General features: G+C 38.0%; 1 protein-coding gene across 13 annotated transcripts in view; it reads right to left on the reverse strand.

Annotated features, from left to right (window-relative positions):
- Window positions 1–20,414, reverse strand: part of RPS6KC1 (ribosomal protein S6 kinase C1) — a 172,106-nt gene extending 151,692 nt beyond the window's left edge. For 2 of the 13 annotated variants that reach the window (XM_070266697.1, XM_070266698.1), the window contains exons 1-2: window positions 19,978–20,237; window positions 5,009–5,044 (exon numbers count right to left, since the gene is read on the reverse strand). In XM_070266697.1, coding sequence (XP_070122798.1) covers window positions 5,009–5,044; window positions 19,978–20,082 — 141 coding nt within the window. In that variant the 5' untranslated portion in view covers window positions 20,083–20,237. Of the gene's footprint in view, window positions 1–3,402; window positions 3,520–5,008; window positions 5,045–11,606; window positions 11,727–19,977 lie in introns of those variants that run through there. The other 11 variants (XM_001488504.6, XM_023640738.2, XM_023640737.2 and 8 more) reach the window with 11 other exon arrangements.
- Between the last annotated feature and the right edge of the window lie 1,965 nt (window positions 20,415–22,379).

Here is a 22,379-nt window from a genome sequence, read left to right on the forward strand (position 1 = left end):
TTAAAATTAGTATATTTCAAAAACAAAATAACAATCACCTAGATTATATAATACATAAAAGTTTACCTTCATTAGTTTGAATTATCGTTCTACCTTACTCAGACTCCAAAAAAAAAAAACACTTTGTAAAGGAAAAGAATTTGACACATGGCCTTGATATCACTGATTCAGCTGCTCAGTCTCCACAAAATAGGGTAAAACTGAGTTTTAAATTCTGTTACCTGGTATACTGGGGCCTCTGCTTCTGAAAATCCCAATTACCTCACTTCTAACAAACTCAATAGTGTAATGGCAACGAGCAAATCTTAGGCCAAGCAGGTAACCAAGTGTGATTTAAGAGACTCTTGTTAAAATATTCACTCTCCGCATATAAGAAATTCTTCATTAAATTTTGTTATACTACTAAAAATTTTGCCATGATTACTAAGTTTCCTGTTTAATATAGTTATAATCCTAGGAGACTAGTCAGACTATAATATGAATTAATTTAAACAAACTACTCCTCCTGAAGCTTCCTTTTATTCATTTATTCAAGAACAAAAATAGTCATCAAAAACAAACATTTTCACAACCCTGCTCTGTGCCAGGCACTGTGTTGGCACAAGGGGATGAAAAAATGAGAAACATGGTCCCTGCCTTCAGAGAGCTCCTGGAGTAGTGAGAAAGAATAAGCCAAGACAGTAACTACATTACAAGACGGCGTGATAAATGCTGAGAAGGGCAGCCCAAGGGTGTTATGGAAGGACCACCTAAGCCAGCCTTGGGTATCTAAGAAGGCTTAGAGAAAGTAATACCCTAGGTGAGCAGACTGAAGGGAAGTAGTGATGAGACCAACAAATATAAAGTAAAGAAAGAGAAGGGGTTGGGGATGCTTTCAAAAGAGCAAGATGCCAAATATAATTACTAGAATTTTGGCTTTTGCAACTAGAAAAATGGTGATGCTATTCCCTAAGGTGTAGAGCAAGGGAGAAGCAGCTGTTTTGAGATAAGAACAAAGTTCAATTTTAGATGTATTTGATTCAGGTGCTTGTGAGGTGTCTAACTGGAGATGTCCAAAAGGGTAGATGGGTTTGGAGTGCAAGAGTAAGGACTAGCAAGATGTATTAATTTGGGACTCATCAGCAGAGACGCGGTAATCACTCAGGACAGTTTCTTAGATTTGTAACGAGATGAGGAGTCTAACAACAGAATGCTGGGGAACCCTAACCCTGAGGGCCCAGGGAGAGTTGGAAGAGGAAACCAAGTGCAAAGTGTTTAAGAAGCTTGGCTGTGCCACGAGATAGGCCATTTGGATGGAAGAAGAGATCTTACTTTAAAATGGAGGTGAACAAGACAAATGTTGACAGCGCAGAACCAACAGTTTCAGGAGAAGACACAGCAAGAGGAACTAACCAAGAGAACCAACTAACATTGGAAAGAAAAAGGTCTCAGGATAGTGCAATTACAAGTGATTCTAATTTTCCTATTTTTTGCTTCTCGGTAGTTTCTAATTTTGATACATGTATATAATTCTGTCATGGGAAAAAACAATGTTATTTTCATATATTTAAAATAGATCAAATATGATGGTGATGGGCTTGTGAAAGTAGTATCTTACATAAGGTAAATGCCATCCTCAAAGCCATTATGAACTAGACATGAGAGCTATTCAAAAGGCTGTAGTACAGGGAAAGAAGTCAGTCTGCAGATAAAACTTACATTCTAATTAGGGTCATTTTTAAATAAAGGCAGAGTAACTTAAGGAGAAAAAGTTAATAATTTAATCACAATAATGATAATAATACCATGGTATGTAAACCAGTAGATAGTCTGTCAGAGCAAGAATTAGAACCCCAACAGTGAGAATGTGTGTTTCTCCACCATGCCCTCATTTATTCACTCCATATTCCTTCTTCTCAACACAGGGACTACAGAATCAAAATACCTAAGAGCAAATGTAAACCCTCAAGAAATGCAGGAAACCAAAGCATCTCAACATGTCACATCCATTGCCTCCTTTTCTTCTCACTCCTTTTAAACTTTGATGTTTCTAGAAATCTTCAAAATGGAAAAGTGAACAAAAGCACACTTCCATTATATTAGCAAGTACTCATGTTTATATTTGGACTACAAAGTCCCAAAAGACACACGCGAAAATTACTTTCTCTAATAAATGATCAATTCTTTCCTATTGGAAAAAAAATAGTTGTATAATAGCCATAGCTCTATTGAACCAACTCTGCAGAAATTTCTTATTCATTAAAGTTACTCTGAATAAAATTCCTCAATTAAATATTAATTCAGTGGCAACCATACATAGACTATAATAACAAAAGTTTAATTTTCATTAAAAACATTCACTTAAGTATTTTTTACATAAAATAAATGTTTTCTTTTCAGATAATTTCACTTAACGACACCAAAAAACCTTTAGATCTCTTGTATTTTACAAAACCACTCCATTCAATTAACTGTCCTCTTTACCCTCATAGTATTTAAAACTTGCTGGATCACTTTTTCTTGCAACCAACATCACTACCATACTATCTGTTTACAGATTTTCTTTTCCCAATTTTCAAGAGCCTTTTTTTTCCCGTGACACATTTCTGAATGTTCTCAAATAGTTTTTCTAAAACTATTTCATGAAATGACTTAAAAGCTAGAGCCTTCTGACATGATACATAGAAAGTTCTATTTCAGTTCTTTTCTTTTCCTTTCCCAAATTTCACCAGTGAAATTTACTACCTATATAGAAACAGAGCTTTAGATTACTTTTTTTTAAGGTGGAGGAGGGAGGGCCCAATATCTCCATCTCTTTCTTTCCCCTTTCTGCTGCTCTTACTAAATAAAAATTTAGAGGGAATTTTTTAAAGATTTTTTTAAAAAAAGAAAGCAAGCAAGCCATCCTAGACAATTTTAAACCATTTCCTCCATGTGAGTATTTAGCATTCTTAGGACGAATACACTGATATCTGGTAGCATGTGCCAAGTGTGTGTGTGTGTGCATATATATATACATATACACGCACACATACATATATAAAAGAAAACCAGTCTTATAAGAACAGCATTTATTAGCCCCATATTTGGTTAGACTAACAGTGGATCTACCAATCCTCAATAGCCCTTGTGAAGCCTAACTAAATTCTAAAGCAGTAACTAAATGAATTAGTTAACGGAAAGGGAAAGCAAAAGGAAAGGAAATGAAAACAAACTCTAGGTGGTGAATTCCTCTCCTAAATGGGAATTACAATGTTTAAATGAAACACATGGGAAACTAAAAAAAAAAAAAAAAAAAAAAAATTGATATAATTTCAAGGTTACTCTATATTTTAAGAAGCCAGGTAGAGAGAAGACATTTTTTTTTTAATTTTATACCATTTCTAACAAAGGACCATGCAAATCTAACTAAAGGACACTTACAAGAGTTTTATGATGAATGGTTCACCAACAGTTGTTATTATAAAAGAGTTTTCCCCAAAAAAGGATTAAGGAAATGGCAGAGAGTATGTTCATGGGTAGGTTGGTTCAGGATTCTCCCTGGAAAAGGGGAACATCAAGCTACAAACTACAGCACAGCAATCAGACAGTGTATTCAAAGGAAACACAACCCAGTTTCAATCTGAACAGAGTGGTAAATTTTCAAAAGCAGAATAGCCTGGTATTGACTATTAATTCAACATAATTAGTGGAATTCAGAAGAATAGGACATACTAATCAATTGACCCTTTTGTAGACACTTTAATTAATCAATGGTGCAAATTACTTTCACTACCATCTATATATCTAGTTATTTTGGAAAGATATATATCCTTTTCTTCCAAAATAACAGTATTACAATATTCTCTTCCTGGCTATTGGCAGGGGTAAAGTAAGCTATCTTAAACCCGTAAGGAAAATAGTAGGAAATCTTTTAAAAAGGTATCTTTTATTGAACTCTTTTTAACCACAGAAGAAAGACAAATATCAGATCAGAAGTAGCAAGAAATGGTAATGTATAGAAGTTAAAATATTGTCTAAACTTGCTGTCACACACTCAAACCAACCAGTACCAAACAATCAACTTAAATCTATAAAGAAAGCCGGGTTTGTCTGTAAGGAGTAGTGGGGCTTGTGGCTAAATAGAAAGTACATACCCCACTCAAAAACATTAAAATTTAATTAGGGGAAAAAAAACATTGCAGAATCAAGACTATCAATTTACAGCATCTGTTTTAAACACGTTAGTAAGGGGGAAAAAATCCCCAATATATGTCCTTCTAATCTTAGTGTAAATGAACAAGTACCAAAACGAAAGCAAGTCAAAAAACATTAAAAGAAGTAAACGCCTCAGTTACGATTCCTAAAGATATGTAACAAGCACAAAGTAATTACAAATATAGAATTCCACAGTTCTAAACAAAAACATAACAAGCTGGTATCATTTTAGAGAGAGGGAAAGAGTCTGCAAAAGAACTAACTACGAAATTTTAAAAAGAAATATCTACGCCCAAAGCAGTTTTCCAAGATGTCAATACGTCAACTCAATATAAAAGTGGAAGTAAAGAGAAATCCATAATTTATAATTATCAGCTTTAAAATTAATACTAGTTACCAAATACTTTTCATTTTTTTATTAAACAGGCATCATGATTTTGAAATAAGTAAGTAGGGGCCCTTAACTACTATTGAAATTTTATGAGTGCTATTTATCAGAAAAATTATCACATTATTAAACGGCACTAGAATTCCTGAAATGCTTATTTATATAACTTAATACCTACAAAAACTTAATATGTACTTAACAGGTGTGAATAATTCCTGAAATTCTTATTTATGTAACTTAACACCTACTAAAATTTAACACGTACATTTTCATAGGTCTGAAATAGGACAGTTCAGCTACTATTTTGTGAGCTGACAACAATCTTCACACAAACATAAAAATACAAAGACTGACATACAAATAATTCAATTACTTCAATAAAGCATTTAATTAAATTTGTGTCAAATACATAAAATAAAATTTTCATATGGATAAACATGTTACCTCCTGGACATCCTCTGGATTTCTTCGTGAAACAACCTAAAATAAAACATACACAGAAATATCTAATCATTATCAAAACTTAAGATCTCACATTTGTATAATTACTTATAATAGTATTTGTATGAAAGATTCAATTTGTTTAAAGGAAGATGCCATACTATATCACTTATGCAGAACTCAGCCACACAGTAACTTCACCATCTGAAACACATACTAAAAAATTAAGCAAAAAGGCAGATAAAGTAAGGTCCACACTCTAAAGTTCACGTTACACATTCACAAGAGAAGGCCTCAGGCCCTCGCTCTTCCTTGACATCACTCTAACCAGCCTGTCTACCCCTCTTCCCAGCCTGTATATACACTGGAAGCATAAAAAGCAGCTGCGCCTGGGCAAAGTCCACAAAGGATTGCTCTGTATTATGTCTTACAACTGTACGTGAATCTACAATTAGCTCAATAAAAATTTCAATTAATTAAAAAGAGCACCCACAATGCTCAGACACACCAATATCCATGAGAAGGAATCACTGACCACCTAATGGTAAAGAAGAAAACAAAAGCAACTTATAAAAAATTATATACCACATTCAGGGACAAATAATCCCACCAACATCCCCTGAGGGGGGATTCTTTCGGATTTCTCTAATTACAAAAGACAAAAAGTCTAACACTATTTAGAAAGATTTCCTCACAAAACCTAGGAAAAGAAGAAGGCATGGTGCTTATCATCAAACAGCACTGCAGAGTGGGAAAATCTCACATTAGATGCATAACGCCATCCACGTAAATGTAAAATTTATCAACTTGATACGACAATACGCATTTTGCAAAAACAAACAAAAAAGATACAGACATATTAAAATGGTTTCCTATGGATGAGAAGACGAAAAAAGTCTTTCATGACTGGTGACAATACCATGAACTGGAGATTATGATCAAATCAACACTACTCCGGAGGTCCAAAACAAAAACAAAAAACGTACCATTTGAAGTCAGACAATCTTAAATGTTCTTACCAAAATGAAAAGCTGTAGTCATGTGCATCTGAAATTTATGCAATTTTAAATCTTTAAAGTTCTTACCAAAAAAAAAGCTGTAGTTGTGTGCATCTGAAATTTATGCAATTTTAAATCTTAAATGTTCTTACCAAAAAAAAAAAGTTGTAGTCGTGTGCATCTGAAATTTATGCAATTTTAAATCTTTAATGTTCTTACCAAAAAAAAGCTGTAGTCGTGTGCATCTGAAATTTATGCAATTTTAAATCTTAAATGTTCTTACCAAAAAAAAAAGTTGTAGTCGTGTGCATCTTAAATGTATGCAATTTTAAATCTTAAATGTTCTTACCAAAAAAAAAGTTGTAGTTGTGTGCATCTGAAATTTATGCCATTTTATTTAATGTTCTTATAAAGTCAGACAAACCAGAGTTCACCTTCTGATTCCTCCACTGACAGGCTTGCTCTCCTCTATAAAACAGGAATAATGCTCCCTGCCTGGCCTGGCTGTGGTGGACATAAACAAGAAGGCACCAAGAACTCTCTAATTAAAAAGTTAGCTCCGGGGCCGGCCCCGGGGCCGAGTGGTAAGTTCACGTGCTCCGCTGCGGCAGCCCAAGGTTTCGCCGGTTTGAATCCTGGGCGCAGACATGGCACCACTCATCAAACCACACTGAGGTGGCACCCCACATGCCACAACTAGAAGGATCCACAAATAGGAATACACAGCTATGTACCGGGGGGCTTTGGGGAGAAAAAGGAAAAAAATAAAATCTTAAAAAGAAAAAAGTTAGCTCCTTCAATCCCTTACTAGAGAATTTAACTATCTTGAATTCCCCCTAAGAATTCCAGACAGGAAAGGTTTCCAATTTCTTGCTACTCTATCCTCCAACTTTCAGGATATATAAATTTGGTGAAATCTCTTAGCAACTTTCATTAATTTAGAACAGTGCTGTCCAACAGAACTCTCTCTGATGATGGAAAGAAAAGTTCCCTATCTGCGCTGTTCAACACAGTAACCCCTGGCCACAAGCGTGCGTGTGGCTACTGAGCACTTGAAACATGGCTACTGTGACTGAAGAACTAAATTTTTAATTTTATTTCACTTAATTTAAACAAAAATAGCCACATCTGGCTAACAGCTACCATATTAGACAACAGAAATTTAGAATAAGAGGCTAGAACAAGTAACTAACAACTATATATTATTAAAATATTGGACTTTAGCTATTACTTTCAAATATCAGCCCCCCCCGACCAAACACACACACACCTTTGCAAAATTATGTTGTTTCACATTATTAAATGATTTAATTTTGCCTCCTAAAAATCCTTCTCATATTTTTGTAAAATGCGCTAATGAGAAGAAAGTCAGGGATAATCAACCTACTAATAATCCACCCACCAAAAATAGTCACTATTGTTAAGGGATGGCTAACATCTTTTTGTTTATAGAGTATACATATATTTGATATGATCACTGGCAATAGGGTTTATTCAGGCACACCTTACATTCTACAAATTATATTTTTTGGAAAAATTAATAGATTTCCTGAATTTAACTCAATCATTTTATTTTATTATTTTTTTTTTAGGTTTTTTTTTAATTTTTTCCTTTTTCTCCCCAAACCCCAGTACATAGTTGTATATTCTTCGTTGTGGGTCCTTCTAGTTGTGGCATGTGGGATGCTGCCTCAGCGTGGTTTGATGAGCAGTGCCATGTCTGCGCCCAGGATTCGAACCAAAGAAACACTGGGCTGCCTGCAGCAGAGCGCACGAACTTAACCACTCGGCCACGGGGCCAGCCCCTCAATCATTTTATAAATATACCAAAGTATCCTACTATTTTAAGTAATTGTCCTTTACATATGCAAATGAAATTTTTGTGACAAAAGACATTATTTCCTGGTTTAGTGTACATATTAGAAGAATTACATTTTGGATTTTCTCCAGGTAAGCCATTGCTAGAAATCAAATACATGTGTACTATACAAGCAAAAATATGATAGCCATCCCTGAACAATATCTACAATTTTAAAATCATCTTGTCAGAAATAACCAATTTGATTACGATTTCTCATCCACACTCTCAGTGTCTCGCATACTTCTGCTATGTGCTGGGGCTACACTGGAGAGCAGAACAAAGCGCCTGCCTTGCGGGACCTCACAGCCTAGCGGTTCGCATGGCTGGTGGGCAGGGGGCATGCAGATGGAGTGGGGTGCATTTCCCAAACTTATTTTAGTATCTCAGAAAACAGCAGTGTGCTAAGCAACAGACTGGGAAGCACTTCATCCCAGAGCACTGCCACGACACTGAGTGCTCGCTGTCCAGACTACAGTGGCATCCCCAAAGCAGTCAAGAACACTTCAGGGATTTAAGACTGTTAACGTTTTCATGGTAATAAGTTACTCGTGGCTATTACAGAAAATCAAAGTTGAAATTTTCTTACACCACCTAAGTGAAAGTCTTTAATTTTAAGCTTCTAAGAATTTCTCTTCACCCTCAAATACTTCTCATATGAACGGGGGACATTTTACTTAGGCAGAGTTCAGAAAATCAAATGAAAATATCCCTTTCCCAACAGCATAAACAAAGCTGAGTGAAAATCATGTCTGGAAAGTGGAGGGCTACACTTCCTGACCCTTCTCTTTCCTCTTTGGTTCCTTTGCTTCTCCCTTGTAGGTTTCTCTTCCTCCTTCTACCCTCAGCACTCTGTGAGCACGCCAAGAATCAGTCCTAAACTCTGTTTCTTAGCCTCCTTTTCAGTATTAAGAGAGAAAGTCTTTATCTGTTCTAACGCTGTTCAAGGCTCTGTGCTAGGCATGGGAGAAAAAACCTTCACTTCGCACATTTACATTTGCAAAGCGTTTTATATCAATGATTCATTTCATTCCCTCAACAACCTATGAATTAGGCAGGAGTGGTTATTATGAGTCCCCCTTTTACCAACAAGGAAACAAGATCCAGAGACTTGTGTAAGGTCACATGGTTATTCACCTTTAGATTCGGAATTAGAACTCAGATTTTCTGACTCTTGGTCCAGTGCTCTTTCCACTGCACTATACTGCATCCCTCAATTTATCTCTAGAATTTGCAGCAATAATTAAGTTTTCTCACTTCCACAAAACCCTGTCACTATTAGGTTTTATTTATTCTTTCACTTATTCATTTAACAAATGTTAGTGCCTACTCTGTTACTAGGTACTGAAGTCAATGGAGAATACACTAGATCTGATTCCCATGCCACTACATTATAAAAATATAATCACTTGCTAAATACATTACCCAGTTCAACCACTTAGCACCCCAATGTAAGGGATTGAGCATTCCCACATGTATAATCTCATTTAAATAACTTAACAATGTGTCCTCTGAAATGGAAACCAAAAACACAAAAGGGTTAGGATAAGATGAATTGGGCCCAAATGTCCATTAGTAACAACAATTAGGGACTGCAAAATTGATGAAAAATAAGAATATCAATCAGAAATATGAGGAAAGAATACGATCATACTGAAAATGAACAAAATTGAGCCCTCAGACCCAGATTTTTATAACTTTTAATACTATATTACCAATTATCTCAACAAGTAATATCAACTTTAAAACAAAAATACTATAAATTCCCCAGATATAGACTGCTAGCATTTAGTAATTTTTTCTGGGTGAATTTCAATATTTTGTCATAAAATTCAGCGAATATATTCCCAAAAAAGTTGGAAGTTAAAGCAGTGATTCCTTTCATTTAAAGTTCATAAATTTCCACTGCAAGCATTAACTACCACTGGCTCAGTAAGTACCTTAAAGAGCCTTTTGCTATAGAGAATTCTATCACAAAATCATCTTGAAAACTACCACCTTGAAGCAGTGCTTCATAAACCATGCTGCACGGAATACCAGTATTCTTCAAAATCAGTGCTCTCAAAGGAAGGGCTTAATGATCAATTCAGTTTACTTTTGTTTAAAAAAACTTTCTTACAGCAGAATTTCTCAAAGTCTTTAATACATTACCATGCCTAGTAAATCTCCAAAAGGAAGATATGTAGTATTTCCCAAGACAATCTATCCACTCAACTACTTCTTTTTTTCCTATCTTGTTTATTATTATTTTATGCATTTAGTGCAACACCTCCCAAAATTTGGAAAACAGCTGAGAAATGCTTCTGCAGTGCTTGTAGTCCATCTGCCTTTGTTAATGCCAACAGCAAATTCTGAATTTAGGAAAACAAATAAGGGCTCACAGTGAAGGTAACTATCTGTTACTGTGCTAAAAAATTAACTCCCGTCCTTCATTGGCTCATCACAACAGCCCTGCCCGGTAGGATGAGCTCTCCAAGGCCCAAGAGCAGACAGTACAGACGAACACTCATCCTCATCATACACTCAGGACAGGCAGGACGGGATCTCACAACTCCCTGATTCCAAACAAAATGCTCTTTCCAGGATAGAACTAAATCGGCCCTCCAAGAGATGAAAATCCCAGGCATGCGAGTCACGTTCCCCATGCCTGTTAGGTAAACCCATTCTGTCTTTTACAAAGAAATTAAGTCAACCAAAAAGTAGAAGTTGAAGCAACACTGTGGGAGAATGGAAAGAATTATGCAGGGGTTTGCATACTGGCCCTGACACTAGCCACGAACTGCTTTTTCGCCAGTTCAGTAATAAACCAAAGAAAAAGCAACCTTCAAATGAGCCCTCTTTAATGTTTAAAACAAAGACCAGATGTGGCTTGGCCTAACTCAGGCCCATAATAATCAACAGATCATACTGTCACTAATCCTCTATATCCTTTCTAGGGAGCTGACTTGTTTTATCTACTTCTTAACGAACATTACCAAGTCTCCTTACAAGTCAAGTCAAAAGCACTCTTTTATCTAATTACTATTATAATAATGATTTGAAATTATCCTTTTGACTGAGAAGAACTGTCTTCTCTATAAGAGTAAGAGATAGTCACCGGAAAACAAAACTACAAAAATTATTCAAATCTAACTATTAGATTTCCTAAATAAAAACGATCACAAAATAACTCCCGTTAGAAACAAACAGAAATAAGTTAAACACATAGTTTAAGAAGGTATTTTTTTGACCAATTTATGTGTCGAGTCTTCTGATGGCTACTTCACTATTGGTGTTCAGCTGCTAGTTTAGGGTAATAGCAGCAGGGTTAAGAAGATAAAGTCCAAGAGTAACATAGATTTTTTAAAAATTAAATGTCAAGATACAAGTAATCAAACATGAAAAAAAAGGAAAAGAAAAGGAGGGGCAGGCCCACTCTTCATTTCTCAAAGATACGACTCTCCAAATGTAGGACAGGTACAACAGGATATACAAAAATGGAAGGCTAAGCTATACTGAACATTTCCCATCGTGGGGGTTAGGTAAACCGAATGGCACATTCATCAACATAATGCATGCAATCCTGACTTTCAGACATTTGACTTTCATAAAATCTGCACTTTCGTATAAATATACTGAAACCTTTAAACTGCACTTCATACACACACAAAAACAACTCTGGCAAGAAGAGCAGGTACCTCAAAGCGCCCAAAGCACACGGGCAGGCGTTCCCTTACCCAGCTGAAGCTCCCTCCCACCCCATCACCTGCATCGCAGCTCCTCTCTCCCTCTTTTCCCTGCAGAGCTGCAGGTGTCACTGGCTGGCAGGAATATTTGGGCTGGTTATCACCCACCAGCCAGGTAGTCTGGACCCGAGAGACAGCACCTGCACAAACCATAATAGACATTTTACATTTTTTAGTTCTCTGGAGTGGAAGAACTCCAACATAAGATAGATAAGCCAATGGGAAAAATTTCAGACGTTCAACTTTCTAACAAGTTTTGACAAAAGCAGTATGTTGAAAGTAAGGAATTGCTGTTTTCTACATTATTAAAATCTGAAAATTTCAAGAGAGAATAAAGAAACTACAACAAGTTACCTCTATGTACTCAACAAACATTTGCTTTCTCACTTAAACTTGTTTTTCTCACTTAAATTTTACCAATTATATGGTACCACTCTAAGGTAAACTATTTTCCATTCAAAGTTCAAGGAGAATCAAAATTCTCAATGTTAAAGAAAGTTTGCAATTTAACATAAAATCTTAATATCTGAGCATACAAGTTGTCAATAAACAAAAAACAGGAATTTTTAAAAATCCACTTACTAAATTTTTGGTACACAACATAGTTTTCTACTTAACAATATTAAGAATCAAAAACAAAGGGTAGAATAAAACAGACTCTGGGAAAAACTGAACAACTTGAGAGTCATGATTTTTCAAAGATTTTAAGCATAATTACATTTTACAACAAACTAATCTCCCTCTCTACCCCCATAATTACTTCATTTGCTGAAAATATCTCCAAATTAAGCCAAAACCAATATTTCTTCATGAAATCTACACAGAGCTACTGTTTTAACAACTGAACACTAATAATTCTCACTGCTTTAACACTGGGCATTTGTAATAATGTAAGAGGTTAAGGGTTTAAAATTTAGTAGGCTCTTTTATTTCTTTAAAGTAACTCAAATTATTACTTGAAATGTTTATGAATATGCATTACTTTCAAAATAAAAAGCTAACTAAACTAAAAATTAAAACATGTTGCCACCCAAATACAAAAACTCCACAGTGACTATCATACTTAAGGGTAAAAGACTGAATGCCTTTTTCCTAAGATCATGAACAAAGCAAGGATGTCCATTCTCACCACTTTTATGCAATATTGCACTGTAAGTCTTAGCTAGTGCAACAGGCAAGAAAAGGAAATAAAAGACATGCAGATTGGAAAGAAGAAATAAAGCTATCCCTTATGCCAGACAACATGGATTGCCTATGTAGGAAAAAATAAGGACTCTACGAAAACTCCTAGAATTAATAAGTCACTGTGGAAAGGTCACAGAATGTAACGTCAACACAAAAATGAACCAAATCTCTTTATACTAACAATAAAAAGCTGAAAACTGAATTTTTTTAAAAAAATACTACTTACAATAGCTACAAAAAGATGAAATGCTGAAGAATAAATCTAACAAAGCATGTACAAAATCTGTATGCTGAAAACTATAAAATGCTGATGAAAGAAATCAAAGAACACCTACATTAATGGCAAGGCAAACTATGTTCATGTATTCGAAGATTCAACATAGTAAAGATGTCAATCCTCCCCCAACTGATCTACAAATTTAATCCAATTCTAATCAAAATCCCATCAGGATTTCTTGTAGATAGAGACAAGCTGATTCTAAAATTTACATGGAAAAGCAAAGGAACTAGAATTTTCAAAACAATTTTGAAACAGAAGAATAAAGTTGGAGAAATCATACTACCTAATTTTAAGACTTAGTATAAACCTACTATAATCAAGACAATGTTATATGGAACAAAACAGACCCACACACATATGGCTAATTGATTTCTGACAGAGGTGCAAAGGCAATTCAATGAAGAAAGGCTAGTTTCTTGAACAAATGGCGTTTTGTTGCAATTGGATATCTACACGCAATTGGATATCTACATGAACCTCCACCTTGGTGGGAATGCAAACTGGTGCAGCCACTATGGAAGACAGTAGGGAGATTCCTCAAAAAGTTAAGAATAGAAATATCTTATGATCCAGCCATCCCACTACTGGGTATCTATCCTAAGAACCTGAAATCAGCAATTCCAAAAGTCCCATGCACCCCTATGTTCATCGCAGCATTATTCACAATAGCCAAGACATGGAACCAACCTAAGTGCCCAGCAACTGATGATTAGCTAAAGAAGATGTGGTATATATATACAATGGAATACTACTCAGCCATAAAAAAGGACAAATTCACAACAACATGGATAGACCTTGAGGGTATTATGTTGAGTGAAATAAGCCAGACAGAGAAAGACAAACTCTGTATGACTCCACTCATAGGTGGTAGTTAACATATGGACAAAGAGAACTGATCAGTGGTTGCCAGGGGAAAGGCGGGTGGGGGGAGGGCACTAGGGGTGAAGTGGTGTACCTACAACATGACTAATAATGATGTACAACTGTAATTTCACAAGGATGTTAACCTTCATAACCTTAATAAAAAAAAAATGAAGCTCCATCTAAACCTCACACCTCATACAAAAATAAACTCAAAATGATCATAGAGCTAAATGTAGAAGGCAAAACAATAAAACTTCCAGAAGAAAACATTGGGGAAAAATATTTGTGACATGGGGTTAGTAGAGAGTTTTTAGACATGACACTAAAAGCATACTCCATAAAAGAAAGAAAATGATAAACTGGACTTCACCAAAACTTAAATTTTTGCTTTGTAAAAGAAACTGTTAAGAGAATGAAAAGACATGCTAAACAATAGGAGAAAATATTTGCAAATCACGTATCTGACAAAAAACTTACATATAGAACAAATAAACAACTCCCAAAACTCAACAGTAAGAAAACAAACAACCCAACGAAAAAAAACGGGCAAAAAATAATCTCAAAAGGTTAAACACCATATGATTCTATTTATATGACACTCTAAAAGAGACAAAAGTAGAGGGGTGGAGAGTAGGTGAGTGGTTGCCAGAGGCTAAGAGGTGGGGAAAAGAGTGTGAAAAAGGGAGAGCAGGAGGGAGTTTTGGGGATGATGGAACTGTTGCTGGCTGATTATGGTGAGTGGACGAACGAATTTACATGTGTCGAGGTTCACTGAATTACATAACAAAAAAAATCAATTTTACTGTATGCTAACTTAAAAAAGAAAAGTATTGCCTATTTCTAGCCTTATCTCAAGTCTCTACTATAGTCCAGGCTCTGTGCGAGGCACCAAGAATCCAAAGTTAAAAAGACAGAGTCTGCCCTCAGAGGAGGGGGCAGACACGTACAGTATGATAAAGGCTTTAATGCAGGAGTATAAAAGACACACGGAGTCCTGCAGGTAAGAATGGCTTCTAGGAGAACACACTTGAGATGGACAGGGATTGCCAAGACAACAGGGAAGAGCATTCCAAACAGAGGAAACAGCACCTAACAGAGCGGCATGGGAAAACACAGTATACTAGCACACCTGGGAAACTACAAATAATTCCCTTCCCAAGCTCAAGCAGGCCACATAAGATTACGGTCAGGAACTGAAAGCAGGTTCCCTCCAAGCAATACAAACAGAGTTTCTATTTGCATCTTTGGAAATGTCCGTTTTCAGACTTAAGTCAAGCTGAGCACTTGTTCCATTCATTCCCTTGCTCCCCTTTGTTCACGTCATCATGGTCACTGTATTATCCATGTATCCATCACTCTTGCCAAATTACAGTAAGGGCCCTGAGGGGACAAACAGGAGTCCTCATATGTACACCTACAGAATCTAATGAAATGTGTTTTATAATATAGGTATTCAGCAGCACAGGACTGGGATCAAAAGCACACACTGTGACTGGGGCCAGTTTACCTGGCTTCAAATCTAGACTCTACCACTAGCTAGCTGTGTGACCCTGGGCAAGTTACTTAATCTCTCTGTGCCTCAATTTCCTCATTGACAACGTGAGGATAATCATAGCATCTACTCACTGGGCTGCCGTGAAAAATATGCTAATTTATATAAAGTACTTAGAACAGTGCTTGACTTATAGTAAGCACCATATAAGTGTTTGCAATTATTACTCAACAAATATTAGCTATGTAAAATGAGGACTTACGTATTCTCACATTTTGAAAACAAACCCAAATTACTTTAAGCATGTGCAAGACCTGCACGTTGAAACTAGAAAACATTGCTCAGACAAACTAAAGAGCTAAATAAATGGAAGATATATGTTCATGGATCAGAAGACTCAATATCGTTAAGACATCGATTCTTTTGAAATTGATCTACATTCTCAATGTAATCTCAGTCAAAATCTGGGTAGGCATGTTTGTAGAACCTACAAGCTAATTGTAAACTTTATATGAAAACGCAAACAATCTAAAATAGCCAAAACAATTTTGAGAAAGAAAGTTAGAGGACTTAGATGACCTGATTTCAAGACTTAGTATAAAGCTATAGTAAACAAGGATGTGAGCTATCAAGGGAAATGAAAGCACATGTCTACACAAAGACTTGCGTACAAATGTTCATAATAGCCAAAAACTGGAAACAACTCAAAACGTCCATCAACAGGTAAATGGACTGATGGTAGGGTAACCATACAATGGAATACTGATCAGCAATAAAAGAGAATAAAAACACACAACAACATAGATGAATCTCAAATAATCATGTTGAGTTAAAAAAAAGTCAGACCCAGAAAAGTACAGACCATATAATTCCATTTATATAAAATTCTAGAAAATACAACCTAATCTATAATGAGAGAAAGCTGACCAGTGGTTGCCTAGCAACAGGGGGTGGGGAGAAGGGACTGACTGCAAAGGAACATGAGGGAATTTCTGCAGTGATGACTGTGGTGGTGGTTACAGAGCTATATACATTTGCCAAAACTCATCGAACTGTACTCTTAAAATTGGTGAATTTTATTGTATATAAAATTATGCCTCAATATAAACAAAATAAAGTCATAAGGTGGCACTGTCTTTTAGGAATAAAAGTCTGTCTTTTGCTTCCCATTTTCATTGAAAGAATACAGGCAAGAATTACCATGCACTTAACGTTGCTGGGAAATCCAGATTACAATATGAGAATTTTGTAAACTTAGCATGATGAAACAACCAAAAACACTGCTAATGGTTCTTTTATATCTATGTTTCCTTCAACTAAAGAATCAAAAGAAATCTACAGAATTTTCCAATTCTGAATAGAGGTACTTATTCTAGGTAAAAATTAAGAAGCGAAACAGAATTAAACTAAGAAATCTGTCAGCAAGTTTGCTCACTGACCACAAGGTTCTCTAAGCCTGCCAGGTTCCAGAGAAGTGAAAAAAAGTACAAAGGAAATTTAAGACAAAAGAGTTGTTATGCTCCCCAAAACTTAGCATTGGTACTTCCAAGGCTTCTAATTCTCCTGCTAAAGAAAGAAGCCTGCAAGGATCAAGAATAAAGAGATTTGTTCCTTAAAGCTAGAAGTAAATCAGCAGTAGGAAACATACAGAAGACATTCCTAATTTTTATCTCATCAGCTTCTCTCAGGGGACCACTACTTACCTGGTTAATTCTCCTAAGGAAAGATGTTTTTCTCCTTAAGCCTCAAAAAACAATAAATATTTTACTTGTTTTATAATATTAAGCACAGTTATTTTTAAAGTATTTCTCAATGTTGACGCTTAAACCTCAAAATCAAAAAATAAAATCTGTAACATTAGCAATAAATGAGGACATAAACATTTACAAGGAGAAAAAAGGCAACGTAAGGAATTTTCGAGTTCAAATAACCACAGCAATGTGTGGCATGCATATTACAAGGATTTGGTTGGTTCTAGGGCAATATGCTACTTTATCTTCTAATTTATGTAGCCAGAATAGTTCTGTAAACAGTTCACAGCTTAAGAAAAGATATTTAAGACCTAAATTGGGTTAACCTTTCCTTTCGTAAAGTAAGAATACAAGTAATCATCATACTCAGTGTTTCCTATTCAATTTCCACACTCACACTGCTTTCTTTAGGCCTTTACGGGCTCGATCCCTCCTACCTGCAATGCCCTCTCCTTCTATCCACCTGTTGGATTCTTCCCATCTTTCACTCCCTGTCTTAACTGGTACATGTTCCCTGATCCCTGGAGCCAGAAGCAACCTCTCTGTCTTCCGAAATCCCATAGCTCTTTTCTGTAGTCTCTTAGGACATTCAACCCTTTCTATCTTGTACTATACTTCCTCAAGTCCAGTAGGCTCTCTTCTACTACGAGTATCCTTGAAAGGGAGGGCCACTATTCAGCCTTGTATCCCTCACAGCACTTAGTGTCTGGAACTAAACATTTATTGGGTGTGCTGCCTAGAATGGAGAGGAAAACACTCAACCATAGTTTTTCATGCACTATGTGCCATCCACTGCCTTAAGTGATATAAAAGGAAACAAATAACCATGATAGAGACCTGCTCTAAATCTACTAGAGACAGACATGTAAACAGATTGATACAATATAACTGTGGTAAGTGCTATAACAAGGGATGAACAGGTGCTGTGAGGGGAACATACGTATGTTAAAATTTGTTCTAATTCCATAAACTATATTAGGAAACTAAGTCTAGATTTTTTGAAGGACCCAATGACTAGAAAGGTCTCAAGAGCAGTATTATAAGGGCCCCTTAATCTTAAGAAATTTCTTACATAACCTGAAACTAACATTCCACTTATATAACAACCTTACTTGCAAACAGGGAGTAGTGAATTTCTCTCTCTTCTCAGGACAGCCCTCTGCAATGATCAGGCCTAGTCTTAGTATCTTTAAACAAACTTGCTTATCCCATTGACAAATAGAAACGACAAGCAATAGGACATATTGGAGTATATGAGGAAACCACCGGGTGTAAACCTAATTCGGCCTGACTTTTTCCAAAAGGGCCTGACATGGCCGTGGCACATGCATTGAAAATGCCCTTAAGATAAAGGTTTCCTTAAGGATAAGCATCTTTCCCTAGGCTAGGAACTGAGTGCTGCGCTCATCTGTGACCACCCAGCTGGAGACAACAGACCTGCTCCCTGCTGTGTCCATCAGTCATTGTGCCCAGTCTTGTGACTACTGTAAAAGGGACATTTCAATCATGTGAAACATGCTCTTTGAGGGTATATAACCACTCTGTACACCCCACTTCTTTGGTGCCCTTCCTTCCTTGGGGCAGGCAGTCCTCACACGTGGGCTATGTGGTCCTGACATTTTGGCTCAGAATAAATTCACCCACATTTTCATTTATAGTCTGGTTATGGGTTATTTGCATCAACACCATCTTCTCACATATGTCTGAATTGTGTACCATTTCCATAAATTACATGCCACTTCTATGCCCCACTGTGCTTATCTAAATCTACTTAACTTTTAAGGTTCTTCTCAAGGCCTACTTCCTGAGCTCTCTATCACATATGATTACTACATCCTCCAAATGTATATTATACTATTACTACTATCTGTACCTCTCTTTTTTTAACAATTAATGATAATGATAGAGTTAATTCTTAACTTTTTATATAACTTGGAGTTAAGGAGAAGTGGGCTCAAACCCCACGTGTGCCAAGTTAACGAAACTTCCTTGAATCTCAGTTTCCTCATCATTAAAATTAGGATTGAGTGACCTGTACAAAATGTCTAACATACACACCTACTCATACATACATTACATACATACTTATTTGATTTTATTAGTCGTATTTTCTAAGAAGAGATGACAACTTTCTTTGAAAAGCGCAAGAGCAGTGAAACATAAAGTGGGTATTTAAAAATGGATCGGTCAGTTGATGCAAAGGAGGCTCGCAACTTCTAAGTGAGCCCTCAAGACGACTCACACAAGACACCTTCAGTACAATTTCTCACGTTTCCTTCTGTAAACCATGAAAAACTAGAAGGCAAAAAGACACAGCCAGACCGAGGTCCCAGGCTGGTGGCCCTAACACTGACATCCTTCCCAAGAAGTCTTGTCTGCCTCAGTGCAACCCTGACGCTGTATAAACAGTCAAGAGAAGAAATACCTTCCATTACACATACCAAATAATATAAAAATTAATGTTTTAAATTTGCATTTTCCCTGGGAAACAAGCAAAACCACTTCTGCAAATTTCAGCCTCAGAAGAAAAAGCTAAATGGAATGGGGGCTGAGTCATCAATTTAAAACCATCAACCTCTGCCCCACCCAGGAATGGGGACACGACCGCGACCTTTTCCAGCGGAGTCCTGGGCATCCCGTACTCAGCGCCTACCCCAGCCTTCCTGAAATCCCCACCTCCGACGCCTGTCTCGGCACTAGGTGCACCCAGACCCACCCTCGGCTCTGACCCGGGGTCAGGTAAACCTACACCAGGGTCCCCTCCCCAGTCACGCATGTCTCAATTCAGGCTCCTACCCCCGCCCGACACTGGCACTCACCCGGGCGGTGACCTTATACACCGTGTAGCCCCTCGGGTGTCGCTGGGGATCGGTGACAGTGTAGAAACGGGCGAGGTCGGCACCCCGCTCCCGAGGAGAGGTCATCCTCCCGCCGCCTCTGCCGCCGCCGCCGCCTGCCGGGGATCATCAGGGCAACCCGGCGCTGCCGCGGTCCCGGATCCCCAAGCAGCGGCGAAGCGGCCAAGAGGCGGTGGCTCCACGGCGGCGCCTCCGCCGCCCGGCTTTGCTTCCGGGTCGGCAAAGAAGCTTCCGGGCCAGGCAGCGTCCCGCTGACCCCCATCCCAGAGTGGGTCTGGCAAGCGGGCGGTGACCAGGTTGCTCATGCCGCCGCTCTCGTCACTGCGGCGAGCCCAGACATCTTTACTAAGTCTCCTTGTGCCCCTGCTCCGTCCCCTCTTAGATTCTGCGAGAGCTATGATGGCCGCGACACACTGGCGAGAGCTTGGTCCTCCGCACCCCCGCCCAGCCCGTGTACAAACTTATTTGAAGTCGTAAAGGGATGGAGGGATATCCTAGCTGAGCATCTTCTTTCCTTCCTTACTCACGGCCTATCATTTTTTTTTTTTTTTAAAGATTTTATTTTTTTTATTTTTTCCTTTTTCTCCCCAAAGCCCCCCCGGTACATAGTTGCGTATTCTTCGTTGTGGGTTCTTCTAGTTGTGCCATGTGGGTCGCTGCCTCAGCGTGGTCTGATGAGCAGTGCCATGTCCGCGCCAGGATTCGAACCAACGAAACACTGGGCTGCCTACAGCGGAGCGCGCGAACTTAACCACTCGGCCACGGGGCCAGCCCCTCACGGCCTATCATTTTAAATACCCACAACAACATCTGAACTCTCGCAGACATAACGCTTCCTTCTTTCTAAGACAAATCCCACGCACCTGTGCACCTGTCTTTCTACCTCCACAACAAGCCCCCAACCCTATATCAATCTTAAAATTCACCCCTCAGATTCTACAAGCTGGAGCCTGCGTCTAGCTGGGGGCGAAAAAAAATCACACCACCTCTCAAAACTACTACGAAGATAATTTCCCATTTCAATTGGTTGCTATGTACTGCTTGGCAATTCCTTTACCTTTCCTTGATCAGGATTCTTTCTCATTCCCCGTAACATTCATTCCAAGTCTTTACCATTCTCCTCACCTCTCCTCCTCCTCGTCTTGCCTTCTTACCCTTTTCTCCCCGTCCCCGACTTCTTTACAGAGGAAAAAAAGGAGCCTTTAGTAACATTGCTTCAATCTTCTCACATTTCTATTCCCATGTGAGCTGTAGATATATCCCTTCCCCATTTTTAAGACTAATCAGTCCACCTGTGCGCTGAAACGGGTACTCTTTGGCAGACCTAAAGACACTATTCCATCAGTGGCATGCCGCTTCTGCTTTTTGTATCTTTAATCTCTTTCTTACCACTGGCTCCTTCTTCTTAGCCTACATATGCCTAAATCTATCTATTACTCATTCATTAAACCTGAATTCACCTCCCTCTCTGCACCAGGAGGAAGGGGGGATGGCCTTATCTCTGGAAACTCTTAATGGGGAAGGCAAGAACTTAAGTTGTTTACTGTCTGGCAACCTCATGTAACTGACCCCCCACCCCAAAATCCTCCTTTGTCTTTAGTTGAAGATAATATTTGAGCGGTGACTTCTGCCATTTACTCAATCCGGTTTGATTCTTATCTAAAAGTTGTGGGACCGCCCAATGGCCAGACCCTACCGGCACTGGTACCATTTTAACTTTTTTTCTTTGTCTCGTAAAGAGATAACTCACATACCTACGCCTTAAATTTAGCCTTACTCTCCACCCAACTTTGCAGCAGAAGCGGCAGCAGCAACAGCAACATGCCGGCAGCAGCTCTGCCTGCCCATGGGTCCTGTCCCCATGCCAGCGGCGGCAGCAGCAGCTCCCCATGCCGGCAGCATCTCTGACTGCCCGTGGGCCCTGTCCCCACGCAGCAGCTCTGACTGCCCATGGGTCCTGTCCCCATGCTATTCTATACTATTCTCTAAATAAAAGAGCACTACTGCCAGACCTTGAGAGTCCAAGAAATCTTTCTTTCGACTCCTCGGCTCACTGACCCCGCATCATTCACTTTTTCAAAACTCCTCTCCGTCTTTAGCATATGAATCAGCATTCTCTTTTTCTTTCTTTTACACTGTAAGTCATTCACTCCTTTTCAGTCTCCTTTGCTGATTTTTCCTCTTTCCAGGAACCCTTTAATGTTCCTGTTCCTCAGGATTTTGGCTTTGATCCTTTGTTCTTTATTCCCATTGATTTACAAATCTCTAAATTCAGGCATGTCTCTCTTCTGGGATTTGACTCAAGTTACCTACATCTTTACCTTTATATCCAATTACCACTGAAACAGGACAGATTAACATCT

The sequence above is a fragment of the Equus caballus genome, chromosome 5, assembly GCF_041296265.1.
Source record: "Equus caballus isolate H_3958 breed thoroughbred chromosome 5, TB-T2T, whole genome shotgun sequence".
NCBI classification, from domain to species: Eukaryota; Metazoa; Chordata; class Mammalia; order Perissodactyla; family Equidae; genus Equus; species Equus caballus.